Raw genomic sequence first — 22415 nt, 5'->3', positions numbered from 1 at the left:
AAAAAAAATCAAAATCAAAATCAAACGAGTGGCTGGAGGTACCCATGACCGGTTTAGGGGTGGTTCGGCCCTTGGGGTGATCTGGCCATCCCAAAAACCAAACTTTTTTTTTTTTTTTTTGGTGGGGTGGCCAGACCACCCCAAAGGCCATGGGGTGGTTTGTCCACCCCCGACCAACCATGGGAGGTGGCTCTAGCTAACTCCTTGGCCAAAATGGAGTGGTTTGACCACCCCAAAAAGGCCATCGAGGTGGCTCCAAAAACCAAAACCTTCTTTTGTTTGTAAAAGCAAATACTTATGTTCCCAAGGAGTAGCTCAATCGGTATTGGACCACGCCTTATGAAGCGAAGATCACTAGTTTGAATCCCCCTCCCCCTTCCCTTGTGTGGACTTGTCAAAATAAAATAAAAAGCAGCAAAGCAAACATTTCTACAAACACATGTCTCAATTATTTGAACAAATCACAGAAACCCAAAAAATCATGAACCCATTAAAAAAAAAAAAAAGCAATTAATTTTTTAGGAAAGAGATGAATGTAGAAATGAAAAGAAACCCAACTGCAATTACAGCATAAGAGGTGTAACAATTGAAAGTGAAAGTTGAAATCTTTGCGTACTGTGCTTCTTCGTCTCTCAGCAGCAATGGCGAACCCAAAGGCCACCAAGCATAAAACGTCCACCAGAAGGTCCACCAGGGTCGACCCCTTTCCTTCACCCTATTTCTATTCCCAAAGAGAGCACAATCTCACCTCCCATTTTACCAAGGAGGTTGGCTTTGATTTTTGATTTTTCTTTTGCCACCCTAGACCGGCCATCTTTTTATCTTCTTAAAACTAATGTAGCTTTCAAAATTATCATTGGATCAAAATTGAAGTATGATTCATCTAACATTTAATGGTGATTTTAAAATCCACATAAACTTTAGGAAGATTTTAGAAGGATAAAAAGATGGTACGTAATATTACTCGTTTAAAAAAACTATTTTTTTTATTGCCCAAAACAGCCCCATTTTTCACTACCGCAAACGCATGGAAGCCGAATCCTACCAAAAGTATGTGATCGATATATTTGATCGCAGTGGCCAATAGGGTTATGGTATTAATAGTGGTGGTAAGAGGTAAGACTAAGATTTTAGATAGGAAAAAAAAAGGGGGTTAAAATTAGATTTTAAAAGAATTATATATATATATATATATATATATATATATAAGAGAATATTTTGAGCTTCGGGAGACTAATGCCCTTCCAAGCTCTTAGTATGTCGTTCCGCCCTTGGTAGTGATAGTTTTGGTGATGGTAACCCATAATAATGACAAACAATAGTGGAATAAAAATGAATGGTTTTGGTGGTAGGGTTAGTGGTGGTGACCAGAGTGATGACGATGGTGGAATAAAGATGAATGATATTTGTGGCAGTACGAACATTGATAGCATGGACAATAATGGTTAAAAGGGTGAGTAGCTTAAAAAAACTACAGCACAATAGTTTATATTTAATTTAATTTAATTTTCTTTAGTCATAAAAAATTTAAAATTAAATCTGAACCATTTAAAAAAAAAAAAAAAAGTGGGGCATGTTATGCTGACCATTTGATGAAGTGTGTGAAAATGAAAAATCAAAGCTCTTAGTAGTGCCACCCCTGGTTGTGGTAGCGTTGGATATGGTGACTGACAATAATGACAGTGGATGCTGGGGCGGAACTAGAGGGAGGCTTGGGGGGCTTTAAAAAATACCCTTAGAAAAATACCCCATGTTTCCCCAAAATTTTTAAAAAATACCCTTAGAAATTTTTTTCTTTTTTAATTAGAATATGTCTTCCAAATTTTTTTATTTTTTATTTTTGCTCTCCAAAATATAAATCCTAGTTCCATCCCTGGATGGTATTTGTGGCCATGTTAATGCCTAATGGTAGTGACGGACAACGATGACAATTGTGGAATAAAGATGGATGGTATTTGTGACTATTAACCATTATAGTCCACGCTATCAATGTTGTTACCGTCACAAATATCATCCATCTTTGCTCCACCAAGGTCATTATTGTCGGTCACCACCACTAACATTGGGAGCGAATGGCTTAAGTAACGTAAAAAAAAAATATAGTACAATGATTTATATTTAATTTAATTTTTATAATTATAAAATATTAAAATTAAATTTGAACTGTTGAAAAAATTAATCAAATATATTATTTTTTTTTTTACACCAAAATCCAAATCCGACAAAGAAAAAAATAGGGGTTGCCTTTCTTTATTGGGCTATAATTTTTTGGCGTCCTGCTATGCGGCTGCCTCTAGTGTCGGACATATATTAAAGAAAAATAATAAAAAAAATAATTGTTATTTTTTTTCGTTAGTTAAATTTCTATGAGATAATATTTAGTTTTTTAATGCCACAAAATTTGTTTTTGGATTCAAAACTAAAATTTACGGGTGGCAGGTTAACCCTAAAGGGAATGTATCACCCAAAAGGGATTCGATCATTCTAAATTTGGTGCTAATACCTCAAATTTGAATTTCCCTTTAATATCTATTTTCTTCAATTTCAAAAAAGAAAAAAGAAAAAGAGAGCAAAATATCTGATACTTGGCTGCCTCAATTTTGCAGCCGAAAATCTCTACTCAGATTTCTGACCTAATTTTTTTTTATTTAAAAATTAAAAATAAAATAAATAAAATAAAAAATCTTAGCCAGTCAGACTTTGGCAGACGCTGGGATGACCCAGGCTGCCGAAAATCTCTACTCAATTTTTTGATATCTGAAGTCAGAACACGTGGATAAAGAGGGACATGTTTATGCTGACTATTTGGTCAAGTGTGGTTAAAAGCAACATTTTGAATCAGGAGCTAAAAGGCATCTGCAAAATAATGGAACAAATTCATGGCCATGGAGCAAGTGAGTTGTTTCAAGCACAATCCCATTCGTAGGTTCCATGTCTCTGAAATGTGCAGTTCAGTTAGGCATACCAGACATAATCCACAGCCATGGGGAACCTATTACTCTCCATGGCTTGGTCTCTGCGCTTCAGATTCACCCTACAAAAGCTGGTTTTGTGCACCGCCTCATGCGCTTGCTTGCTCACTGCGGCTTCTTTGCTACCACAAGAGTCAACAAAAATCAAGAAGAAGAAGAAGCGTATGATCTCACACCTTCATCGAGGATCCTCCTCAAAGAAAATGTCACCAGCTTGTCACCGTTTGTTTTGGCTATGCTTGAGCCAGCTCTGGTAACTCCATGGCAATTCTTGGGAAACTGGTTCCGGGAAGACAAGGTCACAGCATTTGAGAGTGCACATGGGATGGGATTGTGCGAGTATGGAAACCAAAATCCTGTATTCAATAATCTTTTTAATGAGGCAATGGCGAGTGATTCAGGAATGATGAACTTGGTTGTAAGAGACTGCAAGGCAGTTTTTGAGGGGTTGGATACGTTGATTGATGTAGGGGGTGGTACTGGAGCATTCTCCAGGATCATTTCTGAGGCATTCCCTCACTTGAAATGCAGAGTGTTTGATCTTCCACATGTTGTAGCGAATTTGACAGACGGTTTGAAGTTGAATTATGTTGGAGGTGATATGTTTCAGTCTATCCCTCCGACAGATGGCATTCTCCTTAAGGTATGCATTAATTTTATTTATTTTTTGGATGAATGAATTCTACTATCAACTAACAAAGAATTCTACACACTCCAGCAAAACTTGCTAGAATATGCCAAAAGGATACAAAACCAGCAAAACTACAAACCACAAAAGCACCCAAAAAAAACCCTCTAAAAGCAAAGTAACAGAGTAGCAGCCATCCTATGGAATTTTGCTACTTCTAGCTAAGAAACTGAAAACTCAGACAATACACCAAGACTAATACAGACAGACTGTTAGTTCTTGTGTTGGCTTAATTCAGTTCCAAAATGTATATGCTACTGTTCACGGCTCAAACACTGATATAGAATGCTCAGAATCCAATCTCCACCGTTCATAATGTAGATTCATGTGTTATGAACGTCCCTGCAAAATTTCAGCTCAATCGGACCACAAACGCCCATCGATCGGAGTTGTTGATGAAGACTGGACAGTCCGGGTCCGGACCTCCAGAAGCCGGGTCCGGACCCCATTTCCAGAAACTTGATTTTTCAAGCAGGGTCCGGACCTCAATTCCCCGGGTCCGGACCCCAGTTCCCGAAAGTGCATTTTATGAGGCCTGTCCGGACCTCAGATCTGCAGGGTCCGGACCTGGCTGACTTATTAGGGTTATTTTCTATTTAAACACGATTTTGCTACATTTACAAGTACGTATTTTATTGAGCAAAAATCAGGGTGCTTAGAGAGAGAGAATTTGTTCTAGATTATTGTTGAAGAGAAAATACGTGAAGCCAATCGGAGTTCCGGTGAAAGGAAATCTTTTAGAAGAATCGTGCCAGATGTTCTGGAAAGGGCTACTGAGGTAGAAGTCAAGTGGGTCACTTGTCGTGTGCAAGGAAGAGTCAAAGGTTTTGTTATTCTTCTTGTATTCCTTATTCTTCTATATAGTGAATTGATTTCCTGGGTTTGGCTGCCCCGGAGAGGTTTTACATTTAGAGAGTTCTCTAAATAGTTTCCTCTTCGTAACCAAATTTCTGTGTTCTTGATTGCATATTTCATATCAGTATTTGGTTGATTTTTTAACTGCTAAGTTAGATCTGTTTTCTGGATATTTTCTGTAAAACTCCTAGACGTGTGAGTAGGTGATAATTGTAGTCGTTTTAGAATTTTCAATTGGTATCAGAGCGGGTTCACTCTGTGAAGGATTTATTTCCTGAGTGTGATCCGAGACTCCATATCAAATGTCTCATACTGTTGCTCCTAATTCTCTTCCCGTCTTTGACGGAACAAATTATACGCTTTGGAAAATTCGTATGAGAGCATATTTTAAATCCATTAATGTTTGGCATATTGTCGAATCTGGATGGACACGTCCAGAAAAAGCAATAGCTGAATGGACAACAGAGGAAAAGAATAATGCTACTGCGAATGACAAAGCTATAAATGCTATTTACATCTCTGTTTCAAATGAGGAATTTTCTAGAATTTCTAGATGTGAAATAGCTAAGGAAGCCTGGGAAACTTTAGAAATCACACATGAAGGAACTAAGGTTGTTAGAACTTCAAAAATTCAAATGTTGGTTTCTCAGTTTGAGGAGATTAGAATGCAGGAAGATGAAACTTTTGATGAATTCTATTCAAAGCTTAGTGCCATTAGAAACTCTACCATTAATTTGGGAAAGAAAATGGATGATGCTAAAGTGGTGAAAAAAATCTTAAGATCTTTGCCTGAGAGGTTTATTCCCCAAATTGCTGCTATACAACAGAGCAAGGACTTAGATACTATGAGAGTAGAAGAACTTGTAGGTTCCCTTCAGACCTTTGAGCTAATTCTTCCTAAACACAAGAACACCAAAAATATTGCTCTTAAGGCAAAAAATGTTAAGGTTGACTCTTGTGGTTCATCTGATGAAGATTCTGGAAATGAGGAAGAAATTGCTATGTTTGCTAAGAAGTTTAGGAAATTCTTTAGAGCCAAGAAAGGAAATTTTAGAAATAGCAATTCACAATTTTCTGAGAAATCTAGAAATGAGAATGTTGAGAAAGGAAAGTCACCTAAAGGTATCAAGTGTCACGAATGTGGAGGACATGGGCACATTCGTGTTGACTGTGCTAACTTGAGAAAGTCAAATGGCAAGGCATTTAATGTGACTCAAAGTGATGAGTCAGACAAGGACGATGCTGAACAAGGAGTTAATTACTTAGCATTTGGAGTTAGTTATGAGAGTGAGCATGAGAATAGTGAGTGTAATTCTCAAGACAAACAAGGTGTGTCCGATAATGATTCGGAAGAAGAAGATGATTTGCAAAATGCTTATAATAATCTCTTTGTGGAATACACTAAACTGAAAAAGCTGAATAAGCAGCAATTGAAGAAACTCAATGAGGTTAATCTTGAAAATGATCAACTTTCTGTCACCTTAACTGATTCTCTTGCTACTCATAATACTTTGATGTCTGAAAATCAAATGCTAATTGCCAAAGTGAAATCCTTAGAGAATGAACTGAATGAATCAAAGAATCATTTAACAAAATTCTCTAGTGAAAAGCTAAATCAAATGCTACATAATCAGAAACATTCGTTTGATAGAACTGGATTGGGTTTTGATAAATCTGCTATTTTATCTACTAATGTTGCTTCTTCTTCAAAGATGATTTTTGTGAAACCAGTGAACAAAGAAGATAGCTTGGCTGAAAAGAAGGTAATTTCTCCTCAAATTTCCAAAGGTGGAAAAGGTAAGGGAACTCTAACTGATTCCTATATGTCTAGTTCTAAGTCGAGAAGTATGCACATGTTAAGGAACCAACCTTCTCAAAGGTTTATTCCTACGTGTCATAACTGTGGTAAGATTGGACATATTCGTCCTAAGTGTTTTCAGCTTAACAGTCATGAGCTAAAAGAGAATATTTCCATTCTAGAAATAGTTATGAGAAATTATTCAACATGATGAGAGACGTAGTAACACGGTTAGATGTCTTGGATAAGAGTCACACAGTTGTCCCTGATGTGAAGAAAGTTTGGGTCAAGAAGATTAATACCATTCACCCATTGAGGGGGAGTGGTAATGGACTCACCTAGATTAGGTGGGCACATAGACCATGCCTAGAAATTGAGCATATTGATATTTGTCTATAGCTGTTCTAGGGCATTTTTTTTCTTAATTTTTGTTTGCTTTGTTTTTATTTTCTTTGATTATTTTTTATTCTTTTAGATTGTTTAATTGTTAGATACTCAGTTTCTCATGTCTTGTGCTCAAATGAATATTTTACATATGAGTGGGGTCAATATTTCTGCAATTTACATCTATTGCTCCATATGTTTCTGATATACCTTGTTTTTCTGAAGACTGTTAAAGGAGTAAGAGTCAGTTTTTCTCATGTTCGAATTTGTGCACTTTTTGCCCCCATTAGGTTTAGATTTTTGTTATATGTTTGGGAATTTGGAGCAAACATTTTGCTTGGAAGATAGGTAGTGTCAGTTCTATCCACTTGACCAACTCGTTAGTTGAACCTAGCTCCTAAAAAATTCCAACATTTTCCAAAAAAAAAGAAAAAAAAAAAAAGGGCTTAAAATAAGCTCAAATGACTTAGTTTTGCTTCTGTCTGTCCCTAAAGAAAGAATCGGTGATCAAATCATTACGGAAATAGATGATTACTAAAGGACATGGTAAAAGCGAATGATTAGTCTCAGGGGGAGTGTATCGGATGAGGGAATCTAGGTCCTAACATTATAAGGTTTTACTGTGGCTTGAATCAGACTGTTTGTCTTTCATTTACAAAGTGTCTGCCTAGATTTCCTTTCCACTGATGCAATCTTATTTAATGGGAGTTTTCACAAACTACACCATCACATGAGATTTCTGATTATTGCCTACTTGACTGCATTCACAGACCAAGGTTGTGTCATGCATATGGTACATTTACGGTGTAAGTGTAGCTTGTTGATCACTCCGAATTGTTCAGATATTCATACGGGCATGCATGATCTATTGCTTATCTATACAAGTTGTGTTTTTTTTTTTTTTTGGTGTTTTGTTTTAAAAAATAAAAATAAAATAAAAATAAAATAAAATAAAATTTTTTTTTTTCTTTCTTTCTCGGTGATTTCGTTTCTTAAAGGCTCAACACTTTGGTATCATCCAAGGTATGCTTCTTCCATTATTCCTTTTCGATTTGATTTCAAATTGCAATATGTGAATGTTTGGGTTTAATTGTGTGATCATGTGTGTTCATTTAACTTTTAAAGGAGGAGAAACATGCTTTACATTTCCAGTTTCCTGTTGTTAATTGAGTCATACATTGAGGGGGAGTTTTGCTGATGTTTCTTTATAATCACGCATTCTACGTCATTTTTTTTATCATGAGTTTTATTTATGTCTTCTTGTTCCACATATGCCTTGATGTATTTTGTGAAGTGTTTCAGGAAACATGAAGACCTTTTGTCATTCTGTGACAAAAAGGGGAGTAAATATGGGGAGATGATGGGATTGGCTCGACATTTTGGTTTTGTCACTGAATTGCCAAAGGGGGAGTTTGTTAGTTCTTGTGTTGGCTTAATTCAGTTCCAAAATGCAGATGCTACTGTTCACGGCTCAAACACTGATATAGAATGCTCAGAATCCAATCTCCACCGTTCATAATGTAGATTCATGTGTTATGAACGTCCCTGCAAAATTTCAGCTCAATCGGACCACAAACGCCCATCGATCGGAGTTGTTGATGAAGACTGGACAGTCCGGGTCCGGACCTCCAGAAGCTGGGTCCGGACCCCATTTCCAGAAACTTGATTTTTCAAGCAGGGTCCGGACCTCAATTCCCCGGGTCCGGACCCAGTTCCCGAAAGTGCATTTTATGAGGCCTGTCCGGACCTCAGATCTGCAGGGTCCGGACCTGGCTGACTTATTAGGGTTATTTTCTATTTAAACACGATTTTGCTACATTTACAAGTATGTATTTTATTGAGCAAAATCAGGGTGCTTAGAGAGAGAGAATTTGTTCTAGATTATTGTTGAAGAGAAAATACGTGAAGCCAATCGGAGTTCCGGTGAAAGGAAATCTTTTAGAAGAATCGTGCCAGATGTTCTGGAAAGGGCTACTGAGGTAGAAGTCAAGTGGGTCACTTGTCGTGTGCAAGGAAGAGTCAAAGGTTTTGTTATTCTTCTTGTATTCCTTATTCTTCTATATAGTGAATTGATTTCCTGGGTTTGGCTGCCCCGGAGAGGTTTTACATTTAGAGAGTTCTCTAAATGGTTTCCTCTTCGTAACCAAATTTCTGTGTTCTTGATTGCATATTTCATATCAGTATTTGGTTGATTTTTTAACTGCTAAGTTAGATCTGTTTTCTGGATATTTTCCGTAAAACTCCTAGACGTGTGAGTAGGTGATAATTGGAGTCGTTTTAGAATTTTCACAGACAAAACACTAGACAGAAATCACTTATCCGTAATATCTACAATTCCTTCTCTGCACTGGCAGCAGCTCTTTAACAGCAGCATTTTCTACACAGCACTAGCCCAGCAGCATACAGCCACAAGAACTCCACCAAGTCACCAGCAACACAACCAACCAGACAGGGAAATCTAAAAACCACCGCAAGAATCAGGAGAGATTTTTGTACCAGATTAGTGACAGGGATTTCCCAACCAGCACAGAGCCATATTTTTTCTGTTACCCTTGAAGTTCCCCTTTCACAAAATTCTAGTTCTAACCTCCCAACACATTTTCAGAAGCATTCTTTCCTCCGAGATAAGTTGATTACCAAACTTCACATTTCTTTGCCTCCACATATTATAAATAGAAGAGCCCCATGCTAGTTTGCAAATCACAGCTCCAAGACTTTTGCCCCTCCATTCCCTCACTGCGTTGTTCATATCATCCCACTCAATAGGAATATGTGGTTGATTGCACTTTTGGATAACATAAAATTTGGCAGGTTTCTTGGATTTCCTTCTATAGCTTGATCTGCAAATGTTTTTCACGAGCAACATAAAATTTACTACTATACGCTGCTTTTATCCTCATATTATGCCCAAGTTGCTAGTCAGGTTCAAACTTCGGTAAACTGTGTATGCTATTTAATACAATGAGGAAGGACACAATCCTAGAGGATGATTATACTGTTGGTTGTGTTCTTTATGGTTGGATTAATAAATTACATAATTTTTTCATTTTTCTTGATGGTGATAATGACTAATTTGCAGTTGGTTTTACACTCAATTAGTGATGAGGATTGTGTGAAGGTACTGAAAAAATGCCGAGAAGCTATACTAAACAAAGAAAAAGGGGGAAAGGTGATCGTCATAGATATAGTGATTAATGATATCAAAGATGAGCACAAAATAACCGAAGCAAAGCTCTTTTTTGACGTCTTGATGATGGCTCTGGTCACTGGAAGAGAGAGATGCGAGAAGGAATGGGAAAAGCTCTTCTTGGAGGCTGGTTTCAGTCGCTACAAGATAACACCCATGTTTGGTTTAAGGTCCCTTATTGAGGTTTATCCTTAGGACCTTAGCAACAACTATGTATTGTCCTAAGATTTGTATGACAGTAGAATAATCATGTACTGTAAGCTTGAATGCTATATGGATGACTAATGGGTTAAAAGAGTTTTCAAATTTAGTATAATTATGAATATATCTATGTTCATGGTTTGGGAATATTTCTTTTTTTGACATGTTCACACAAGGGAAGGGGGAGGGGAGATTCGAACTAGTGACTTCCGCTTCATGAGGCGTGGTTCACAACCGATTGAACTACCCCTTGGGGATGGTTTGGAAATATTTTAAAGAGACTTGGAAGAAGAGAAATTAAAGTAGGCATTTATAATGCCCAACTCATACCAAACTATTGCTTAAAGCAAGCAAAACTTGAGTGTATGCTCTTTCGCACGGGGCGCATACACGTTGAAACTAACAATTATGATCTAACTTTTATAATTAAGAGTAATGCTAGAAACTACATTTTTATCACATAATTATCTCACAATGTTGATGTGTTAGTCCCACCTAACGCTTGGATCGGTCATTATTAAAAAAAATATATATATCCAAAAGTTGGTTAGGATTGCCATATTAGCATTGTGGTATAAAAAAGTGATATAGAAATTCTAGCATTACTCTATAATTAAATAATCATTGTGCATTTTTAAAATTCGTGTCTCTCTCTCCTTGCTAGAATAGAAATTCTAAGCGTATTCTGGTTTAGTTTCGTTTTGCACAAAACACATACCATTATATCTAAGAGGAGTATTTGTTGTAACCTAGTACACACCAATTGATCAAAAACGATTATGTAATGCATCTTAGGAGCATTTAATTTTTTGTTTTAGATTTATGCACCAACATAATGATGGGTCAGCCAGGGAATTGAAGTAGATAACTCTAATGGAAACCCATCACAACATTCTCATCAATTAGATAATAAAACAGAATAGACAAAAAATCCAGGTAGGTGGAGTTATTTTTAATTTCAAATTGCTGCCAGATGATAACATTTATAATCAGTAATTGAAAAGTCGTTCGGTCACAGTTGGCCATGCTCACAGCTTATGTTCATACACATTAGGTATCTACATTCTAGAAACACATAAATTTTCTTTAGTTCACATTAATAATTCAACTTTGTTAATAATTACACGTCTAAGACTTTACGCAAAGGCAAAAAATGAGAGCCTCAACTACAAAGTTTCGGATGCATATTAACTTTTATATGACTAATTGCCAAGTTAGAGTTATGTGGTAGCTGCCATTAGCTACTCCAATATGACTACTAGCCTAGTCAAAGCTATATGGTAGCAAAAAATATAGTTAAAAGACTCCAATATTTCTGTGAATCTGCATGAAGGAAAAAAAATTATGGCTTTCCAAAAGGAGTACCTTGATTTGGTGTTGGTCCCTTGTGGACTGCTCATAATGTTTGCTTATCATCTCTTCCTCCTCTACAGATACCTTAATTGTCCGCACACCACGGTGATGGGTTTTGAGAACAATGACAAAATAGCTTGGGTGGAAAGAATTATGCAGATTGATAAACGGGACGTTGGAGTAGCTCTATCTGTCATATCATCAAACACATCAGCTGCAACTTTCTTGGCATCAGTCTCTTTAACGCTCTGCTCTCTCATTGGTGCTTGGATTGCAAACTCCTCCAAAGAATTCCTGCAGAGTGAATTAATCTACGGAGACACAAGGCCATCCACCATGTCTATCAAGTACATAAGCCTCCTAACCTGCTTCCTGCTCGCTTTTTCCTGCTTCGTTCAGTCAGCAAGGAGCTTTGTCCATGCAAACTATCTGATAAGCACCCCAGATAGCAACATACCTGCGCAGAATGTGGAAGTGGCAGTTATAAGGGGTGGTGATTTTTGGTCACTCGGGCTTAGAGCACTTTATTTTGCTCTGGATTTGCTGCTATGGTTTTTTGGGCCGATACCCATGTTTGTTTCCTCCATTGTTATGGTTATAGTCCTCCATTATCTTGACACAAACACAACTCTGTTGCATCAGCATAGGTCCCCAGGGAACAAGATGGTCAAAAGCGTGGCTGACTGAATATCCATGGCATTCGTGGCCCTTTACCATCATGGTCTGCAATGCCAAATTATGCTTGTGCATAAAACGAACCAAATTCTTGATTGGTAAATGCAAATTGCTATATATGAACAATACTATGTCTCACCCTCTGTTGTTGTCATGGTTTTGATTTGACGGTAGTTATTTAACATCTCTGCTCCAAAATCTGGATTTGCATCAGGATTTATAGAATATAAGATATGGTTCCATAATGAGTATATATTTCTTATAGGATAATTTATTGATTATAATCAAATTTGATGTGTTAAACAAGTCACATGTAGTAGATGACAAATCGTTAACTTTGACGATAAAATGACAAAGAAACCTAACGTGTACAAAACTTGAAAACCTTGTTCTTGAATTGAAAACCTAATGACTAAATCCAAATCAGGGGCTAAATATGATTTTTTTTTCCTAAAAGAATTATTTGATGATCACCATACTTATCTTTAGTTTTACCTACCCTAATTGTGTTACAAATAGGAATAAATTTCAATAAAGAATAAAAGCAAGAGATATAGTCATTTCGAGCCCTTCCCTAATAATGGACGTAAGTGTCTAATACCGAACCACCCGTAAATCTCTTCGTGTTATTTTCGCTTTTCTTCTGCAATTTACATTTTATTAAGAGAAGTTTATCCAAGGGAACGCAGCATCATGATCTTCAATTCCTAATTCCATGCAAATCAGGATGTGAAGATTGTGTCAACATCACGTTTGATGGATACTTTTACAAGGCTTTTGGTAAATGAGGTTTAGGTGGGATGAAACTTCTGTATAAAATGAGATGAAGGTAACATTGGAAAATGACATGAACCTTCTGATGAAACCACTCCTTACGACTATGATGCACCAAAGACGTGGATAAGTCATGTTTATGGATCAATATCAATTTGACCCCACAAGCATTTGAGTTGCCAAGGAAATTGGGTTACTGGGGAAGAATTTTGAAGCCATCGGCAGCTTTTTATTAATATGTACACGCAACACAGCTAGTATTTGGAAACATGTAACTCATAATTAAAGGCCCCATTTTGGCCCATTGCCCCCCTATGTTGATGTTGCTTCTTAAATATTCCTTTTCATCTCCCAATATTTTGTGGAAGGTGATGCTTCTCAAGTTATCACGGCTATCAACAATGCCAACCATTGTGCTGATTGGCCCATTGCCCCTATTGTGAATCATATTATCTACAATCTTTCTTCCTAATTTTGTGTTTGATCCTGCACTTGATATTAAATGAGATATTAAACGACTAAGGAGGTCGATAAGCCAATCTAATCCGAATAATGCGATTGATTTATGTCCTGATCAACCTGATATAAATTTTCAGTTCCAAAAACAAAATATTGGGGTTGTAATTGAAGCGAGTCAAGCATGTATCACTTAATAATTAAACGGGTTTCTACAGTCATGAATCAAGTTTAATGAACGGTTTGTCAATCTGACTTATTTATTTACGGCCCTAAACCCTAAGTCTTAAGCCCAGCCATCAGGGTGTGTTTGTTAAAGGGTTTTGGTTTGATACTGTAGCAAAAATTGATTGATGTAAAAAAAATAAAAAAATAAGGATATAATTTTTATTTTTATTTTTATTTTTTGAAAAAGTGAAAAAGTAAAAATGTTTGATTTGGAAAAATGAAAATATTTTGTTTTGTAGTGATTTTTTTTTATTTGAATAATAATAAAAAGTAATTTATGTGATATAAAAAGTAAGAGAATGTTGAAAAAACGAAAAGGTGAGATGAATAGTATTTAACCAAAATCGTTTAGCAAACGGGGCCTCAATGTTCGCTAGTGAACTAAAACACCCACACTAAGCAGTGACAGGTTATCACATGCAGGGGTGGAACCAAATCAAACATATCAACTTAGCCAAAAAAAAAATCGAACCATCAAAGTAACTATTCGAAAATTGCCAAGGCATTAATAAAATATATATATAACTTTTATAAAAAATTTAAGAATCTTTAGAGTTGCCAATGACCACCCAATTCTAAGGATAGGTCCCCAAGCACATGCCCTACTAATAAATGCCAAATGGTACGTTAAGTTATCCTATGAAGCCAGCATTTCAACAAAAATGTATACCATATTGTATTTATCACAATGTTATACAAAAAGAAGCTTAATTTTATATGCCACCCATGAGCTCACCCACACCCATTATTTCAATTTTCAACTGCATATTAAATTTGACAACAGCTCCACCACTTGTGAAAGATGAGGCTCCATGCAAGTACAGCTCCAGCTTCAATTTTGCTCAGAAAAGTGGGGAAAAAAAGGGACCAGCTTGAATTTTTGTGTCAACCATGCATAGATAGAGTTCAATTCAAGTTGGGCCTTATCCTTAAGCAAGAGGCCAATTGCAATTGAAGGTCTACATGGATGAGAGTACTACCAGTAGCCATTTTTATTTATTTATTTTTTAAAAAATATAAGGAATGAAACTACTTTTTGCTTTCATATTTAAATAAACAACACAATAACTTTCTTTATATTTTTTATATATCATTTAAATATTCTTTTAATTAAATGATAGGGAAAAGAGAAAAAGAAGAGGAACATTTAAATATTGTTTCAAATAAATACTATAGGAAAGATAAAGTTTTTTTTTTATATATATTAAAATAATGTTAAGGAAATCAAGGGTAGCACTTTTGCTTCGTTTGGTATTCCTTTGGTTTGGGAAACAACAAGGAAGTTTGTTTCAAGTGATTTTTTTAAGAGTTTTTCTTACATTTAGAGAAATAAATGATGTGACAATTCTACATGGGTGTGACCATGGTAGCACACGTCCATTGGAAACTACTCAAGAAAGGCTTAGACGACAAGAATCGCATGCGCTCCCTCAAGACCAATTAAGCCATAGCTTGACACAACTCCACTAGGACATTAATAGTTCCTAAGTCGGCTAATACTAATCAGGTTTGTATGAGTAATTCTCCATTACAGAGATTCGAACTCACGCCCTAATACATTCCCAACCTTATAGGAATTTTCTTACCACTAGCTAAAACTTTCTTTTCTTTTTTCAGCTCAAGCCACAAAAAGGAAGGGAAAAACTAGAAATAATAATAATAATAAAATACAAATATGCAATGCAAAATTGGGCCAGAAGTAATGAAATCTTTAAGATGAAGATCATTGTTATCATCCTTATCATATATTTCCTAACCCAAAATGAACACTCTGAAATCCTTTACTAGGACCCATTTCTTAAGTGTGTAAAACCTTGCTTTTGGGGAAAAAATGATGTTGACCCACAAAATAAAAAACTCATCAAGGGTAGGTGAGGTCCCCATTAATTTACATATTCATGGTCATAGGCATATGCCTAATCTTGTGAAGCCTCAATTGTGGGCCTTGCACGCCACAATATTTAAGTTACATGGTACTATATTTCCTACCAATCCATGGAAGTCAACTTTTTTTTGGTGTTGGGGGGGGGCCGCCTTCTGAGGGAAGATTAGCTGCAGAAGCAATACTTCTTTAGGCTGTCTCAGTTAATGTTGTTCCTCTGGATTTATTTGATCAATCTTATAAATACAAAGTGTATTCTCATAATAATTACAGTTTAAAATTCTAAAACTTCTTCTGCTTCATTACATTAACCATGGTTCTGCATTTAATATTACAATAGTGATTTTCTATTTTTATTAGCTTAAACTTGGAAAAAATATAAAAAAGTCCCCCAAACTACCAACCGTTTTTTATTTAGCTCCCTAATGTTCCAAAAGTGATAAAATAGCCCCCCCAAACTACCAAATAGTTGCAATTTGGTCATTCTATTAGTCATTACCGTCAAATAGGATGAAAAATTCAAAACTACGTCGTTTTGGTAAGATTAAGTTACTAATTAAAATGCCATTTTGAAAAAAAAAAAAAAAAAAAAAAATTAAACAAGCAAGCAAAACGGCATTGTTTTGCTTTAAATTAGGTTTCCTTATCCTTACCAAAACGGCACAAACTACGAGCCGTTTTCGATTTAGCCCCCTAATGTTTTCAAAGTGATAAAATAGCCCCACAAACTATCAAACAGTTGCAATTTGGCCACTCTATTAGTCATTACCGTCAAATAGGATGGAAAATTCAAAACTATGTCGTTTTGGTAAGGTTAAGTTACTAAAATGCCATTTTGAAAAAAAAAAAATTAAAATAAGCAAGCAAAATGGCGCCGTTTTGCTTTAAATTAGGTTTCCTTATCCTTACCAAAACGGCGCAAACTACCAACCGTTTTCGATTTAGCCCTATAATATTCTAAAAGTGATAAAATAGCCCCTCAAACTACCAAACAATTGTAATTTAGCCACTCCGTTAGTCATTACCGTCAAATAGGATGGAAAATTCAAAACTACGTCATTTTAGTAAGGTTAAGTTACTAAAATGCCATTTTGAGGAAAAAAAAAAAAAAATTTAAACAAGCAAGCAAAACAGTGCGGTTTTGCTTTAAATTAGGTTTCCTTATCCTTACCAAAATGGCACCGTTTTGGTTAGTCGTAGGAATTAAAACAAAACCGTTCAGCAACTCTTCTCCCCCACGACAACCTGCAATTTTTTTAAGGTTCTCTTACTCAACCCATTAAACTCAAACTACTCAACCACCATGCGAAAGCATAAAACCTTCTCATTGCCCCCTAAAAAATTGTAGGTTGTCGTGAGGGGATTGCTCTCTGTTTTCTCTATGGGGGTTGGGGAGAGAGGGGATTGCTCTCTGTTTTCTCTCTCTTTTTTCTCACATTTCGCTTTCTTTCTTTCTTTCTTTCTCTGTTCCTCCTTTTTCTTTTTCCTGTTTTGGGATTCTTTTTGTTTTCTGGCTTTCCTTTTGTCTCAAACAGGTCACACCTCCTAAATTCTCCATGTATGGTTTTTCCACTTGCTCAATGCTCTGTTTTGTGATGTTTCATTGCAGAGCACCCCAATGGCCATGGCCATTGGTAACAAAAACGGTGTCGTTGTTAGTAATGAAGTGAATATGAATCAGAAATGACATGGGTTTCTTTCTTTAATCCTCTTCTTGGCCTCCTGCATATTTAGAAATAATATAAAGAAAATGGTTTTTGTGGTGTGAGCATACATCCCCACAAAGAAAATTATTTATGTTAAAATAAACTATAGAATACTAGAGAATATAGGGATAAACTAAATATTGTATTTCTGTGTATTTAGAACTGTATACAATGAGGCCTACTTATAGTTGAATAAAGCCAGACAGAATAGGAAATACAATCACGGAATTAATGTACAATATTACAGAATAATATTAATGTATATACAGGGAAAATATATCAAATCAGCAATTATGGTGATTATCAGAATATAATCAGAATATATTCTGATTATATTCTAACATCCCCCCTTAAACTCAAGGTGGTAATGTAGATGCCAACTTGAGTTTGGAAACAAGATCACGGAACCGTCCAGGTGGATGTACTTTGGTGAATACATCAGCCAACTGATCAGCGGAAGCAATGGGACAAAGACGGAGAGTTCCCTGCAAAAGATGATGGTGCACAAAATGACAGTCGATCTCAATGTGTTTAGTACGTTCATGAAAGACATCATTATGCGCAATTTGAATCGCACTTCGATTGTCACAAAAGATAGGAGAACTGGAGGTCTAAGAAACACCCATATCATATAGGAGCCAACGAAGCCAGAGGAGCTCAGAAGTGGTGTCAGCAAGAGCACGATACTCAGCTTCGGTGCTAGAGCGAGCAACAACAGATTGTTTCTTGCTACGCCAAGAGATGAGATAATCACCAAGTAAGAAACAATAACCCGTGATGGAACGACGATCAGTGGAATCACCTGCCCAATCAGCATTTGAATAGACATGTAAGTCTAATGATGAGTGAGAAGAGAAATGCAAACCATGAAACAAGGTGCCCTTCACGTAGCGAAGGATGCGAAGAACAGCCGCATAATGAGCTGAGTGTGGCGCTGTCATAAACTGACTAACAAGGTGGACTGCATAGGCAAGATCCGGTCATGTCACAGTAAGATAGATGAGACTACCAACTAACTGTCGATAGAGAGTGGCATCAGAAAGTAGCTCACCATCAGTGGCACGAAGTTTGACATTTGTCTCTAGAGGGCTATCAACAATTTTGCAATCAATAAGGCCAGCTCGTGAGAGAAGATCTGAAGCATACTTGGCTTGAGAGAGATAGTAACCATTTGGATCAGAAGACACTTCCAATCCAAGAAAGTAACTGAGAAAACCCAAATCCTTCATCTCAAATTGTTGGCTCAAAAACTGTTGAAAGTTACGAATACCAACAGTATCATCTCCAGTAATAATCATATCATCAACATATAGTAAGAGGAGAATGAGACCAGCATCAGATCGCCGGATAAAAAGAGCAGAGTCATATGGGCTAGAAACAAACCCAATCTGCGCAATAGTGGAACTGAATTTGGCAAACCAAGCCCGGGGAGCCTGTTTCAGACCGTATACTGCCCGGCGAAGTCGGCAAACCTTGTGTGGCAGATGATCGTACCCAGGAGGAGGCTGCATATAAACTTCTTCACTAAGATCACCATTGAGAAATGCGTTTTTCACATCCATTTGAAAAAGATCCCAACGACGCACAGAAGCCACAGCAAGGAGTGATCGAACAGAAGTAAGGCGAGCCACTGGTGCAAAAGTCTCCTCATAATCAATACCATACTCCTGATTGAACCCTTTTGCCACAAGACGTGCCTTGTATCGCTCAATAGACCCATCAGATTTTGTTTTAATCTTGTATACCCACTTGCACCCTACCGCAGTTTTGCCTGGAGGTAAATCAACTAAGTCCCAAGTATGGGTTTTAGAAAGGGCATTAAGTTTTTCAGACATAGCATTCTGCCAAAGAGGGTTAGGATGAGCCTCACGGAAGGAGTGAGGTTCATGGAGAGTAGCAAGAGCAGAATAACAGTGATAATCATGAAGATCGGAAGGAAGAGATGTGACCCGAGTAGAACGACGAGGTAGGTGGAGTTATTTTTAATTTCAAATTGCTGCCAGATGATAACATTTATAATCAGTAATTCAAGTCGTTCGGTCACAGTTGGTCATGTTCACAGCTTATGTTCATACACATTAGGTATCTACATTCTAGAGGGCGGCGTTAGAAAACGAACACATAAAATTTTCTTTAGTTCACATTAATAATTCAACTTTGTTAATAATTTCATGTCTAAAACTTAACGCAAAGGCAAAAAATGAGAGCCTCAACTACAACATTTCGGATGCATATTAAGTTTTATATGACAAATTGCCAAGTCAGAGTTATGTGGTAGCTGCCATTAGCTACTCCAATATGACTACTAGACTAGTCAAAGTTATATGGTAACAAAAAATATAGTTTAAAGACTCCAATATTTCTATGAATCTGCATGAAGGAAAGAAAATTATGGCTTTCCAAAAGGAGTACCTTGATTTGGTGTTGGTCCCTTGTGGACTGCTCATAATGTTTGCTTATCATCTCTTCCTCCTCTACAGATACCTTAATTGTCCGCACACCACGGTGATGGGTTTTGAGAACAATGACAAAATAGCTTGGGTGGAAAGAATTATGCAAATTGATAAACGGGACGTTGGAGTAGCTCTATCTGTCATATGATCAAACACATCAGCCTCAACTTTCTTGGCATCACTCTCTTTAACGCTCTGCTCTCTCATTGGTGCTTGGATTGCAAACTCCTCCAAAGAATTCCTGCAGAGTGAATTAATCTACGGAGACACAAGGCCATCCACCATGTCTATCAAGTACATAAGCCTCCTAACCTGCTTCCTCCTCGCTTTTTCATGCTTTGTTGATATGAAAGGGGGGAGGGGGGCGGAGTAAAAAATAGATTGTGACTATATATTATCAGTACAGGGTTTTCTCTCAAACTAAGTTGGTGGAACTTCCTTCAATCCTGTCTATATAAATAATATGTGTCTATTTTTTTAATATCATGTGAGATGTAAAAAGTAAAAAAATGTTATAAAAATGAAAAAGTAAGATGAATAGCATTGAAACAAAAATGTTTACCAAACAGAGCCTAACATTGTGAGCGAGTAGCTTAAGTGGCGTAAAAAAATACAGCACAATAGTTTATATTTAATTTAATTTTTTTAATTATAAAATATTAAAATTAAATTTGAACCTTTGAAAAAATTAATCAAATATATTATTATTTTTTTTACACCAAAGTCCAAATCTGACAAAGAAAAAAAGAGGGGTTGCTTTTCTTTATTGGGCTATAATTTTTTGGAGTAGTGATTTAGTGGACAGCGGCGTGCATGAATAATGTACATGCCAGTGTTATAATATTATTATTATTTTTTATTATTTTTTACTATTTAAATATTATTTTAATAATATTTTATAATATTATAACACTAGCGTGCACACTATTCATGCACGCCGGTGTCCACTCAATTTTTTGATATCTGAAGTCAGAACACGTGGATAAAGAGCAGGGTCGAAGCCAGAAAGTTGTATGGGAGGGGACCAAAGCATTTTTTTTTTTTTTTTTTTTTTTTTGCGTTATCAGGATTTATTATTATTATTATTATTATTGCAGTGTGTAATGAACTAGTACTTTTTTCTATTTTTTTCCTTCCTTTTCTAATCACCGATACTTAAATACAATGAGGAATTGAACTTAGAATTGTATCATACTCTCCAATATTCTCATAAGTGACATACAATCCAGGATCAAACTCCAATAAACTCTGCATTTTTGTGAAGCATTGTATTTACCTTTCTCATCATGTACAAATAAATTTACACGATCATTTTGAGTCTTTAGAAAATAAAGAAAAAATATGTGTAGGCTAACTAAGAACAAACTCACATGAATAACATAATCATCACATAGACTCTAAGTTAAACATTACACTTTAACCCTATAATTATTATTCTCTTCCTATTTCATTGATCTAGCAACTTACCCCAAATTTATAATACTCATATTCACATACAATAATCAATATGATTATAATATGACATATTAGGACCTAAACCTCATAGGCATCAATTTTCATTGAACTCATAAAAGTCTAGGGTTAATTAATGCTTTAAATGTAATTAACACATCCAATTAGCAATCCTAGTGTTCACATACTAAAAGTCCTAATTTAATTCATACTATACAAATTAGGTTTTATGTCTATACTATAAACAATAGTGAAATTAAAGCTTTAAACCCATTAATCTAACAACCCAGATCTTAAATCATGCATAGAAATCCACTACACACAAAAGCCCCTAGTTAATTTTAGGAATTTAGCTTCTTACTAAAATTCTCCCAAATTCGGACCTAATAAAAAATTCCCTAAATCATTATGATTTTAAACTTGAAATTCAATGGGTGGAACAAAAACTCAAAGAGAAACTAGAGATTTCTCAATGGTATTAGTTATGAAAACCCATCAAAAATTCTCATACGGCCATACTAAATCAAGAACCAAAAATCTTCACAGAGAAAAGATCCAAGATTTACATACATACATAAAGAAAATAACAACAACAAAAAACACATAAATTTCCAAGTAGCAATAGGAATTTTCAAGTTTCCAAGTCGACAGCCAATCTATGAAGAAAAAAAAAAATCAACTTTTCATATTCTTAACCAAATTTTCAAGCCAAACAATAGAAAAATTAACCAAAAGAAAACTCAAAGATTAACCTAAGAAGTAAGAACCAACCGGTGGAGGAGAGTTGGGGGACCGGGATCTATCAATTTATTTTGGGGGCGACTAATATAATTTTTTTTTTTTTTTTACTCCTTAAAATATCTTTTTTGAGGATATGTGGGGACCATGGCCCTAGCCGATCCCCCCCTCCCCTCCCTCTATATCGGTAATATCTTTTTTAGGAAGTGGGAGAACCATGGCCCCAACTGGTCCCCCCTCCCTGTGTGTGTGTATAGTAATATATTTTTTTGTGTGTGTGTGTAGTAATATATTTTTTAGGAAGTGGGGACCATGGCCCCAACTAGTCCCCCCACCCTCCTCTTATATATCGGTAATATCTATTTTAGGAAGTGGGGGACCATGGCCCAGCCGGTCCCCCCTCCCTCCATCTATATATATATATGTGTGTGTGTGTGTCATAGGGCTGTTAAGTGAGCGAAGCGTCTCGCGAGCAAGCTCGAGCTCGGCTCGCATAAGCTCGGCTCGTGCTCGACTCGAATATTAAATGAAGCGCTTCGTGAACACAAATCCTAACTCGAATATTAAACGAAGCAAGCTCGGCTCGACTCGGCTAACTCGTGAGCAGCTCGTG

At 36.3% G+C, this 22415-nt stretch overlaps 1 protein-coding gene and 1 pseudogene across 1 annotated transcript; both read left to right on the top strand.

Moving 5' to 3' along the window:
- The first annotated feature begins 2866 nt into the window (after positions 1-2866).
- On the top strand, positions 2867-10146 carry LOC132172261 (trans-resveratrol di-O-methyltransferase-like; annotated as a pseudogene).
- Positions 10147-11254: 1108 nt separating this feature from the next.
- LOC132172749 (uncharacterized) lies at positions 11255-12886 on the top strand. Its single transcript, XM_059584310.1, has 2 exons — positions 11255-12159; positions 12840-12886. Exon 1 carries the CDS (start codon positions 11430-11432, stop codon positions 12123-12125), a length of 696 nt encoding a protein of 231 aa, XP_059440293.1. The 5' UTR covers positions 11255-11429; the 3' UTR covers positions 12126-12159; positions 12840-12886.
- The last annotated feature ends 9529 nt before the right edge of the window (positions 12887-22415 follow it).

The sequence above is a fragment of the Corylus avellana genome, chromosome ca2 (genome assembly GCF_901000735.1).
Source record: "Corylus avellana chromosome ca2, CavTom2PMs-1.0".
NCBI classification, from domain to species: Eukaryota; Viridiplantae; Streptophyta; class Magnoliopsida; order Fagales; family Betulaceae; genus Corylus; species Corylus avellana.
The sequence above is the reverse complement of the archived record's forward strand: the minus strand, read 5'-3'. Positions and strand labels throughout refer to the sequence as shown.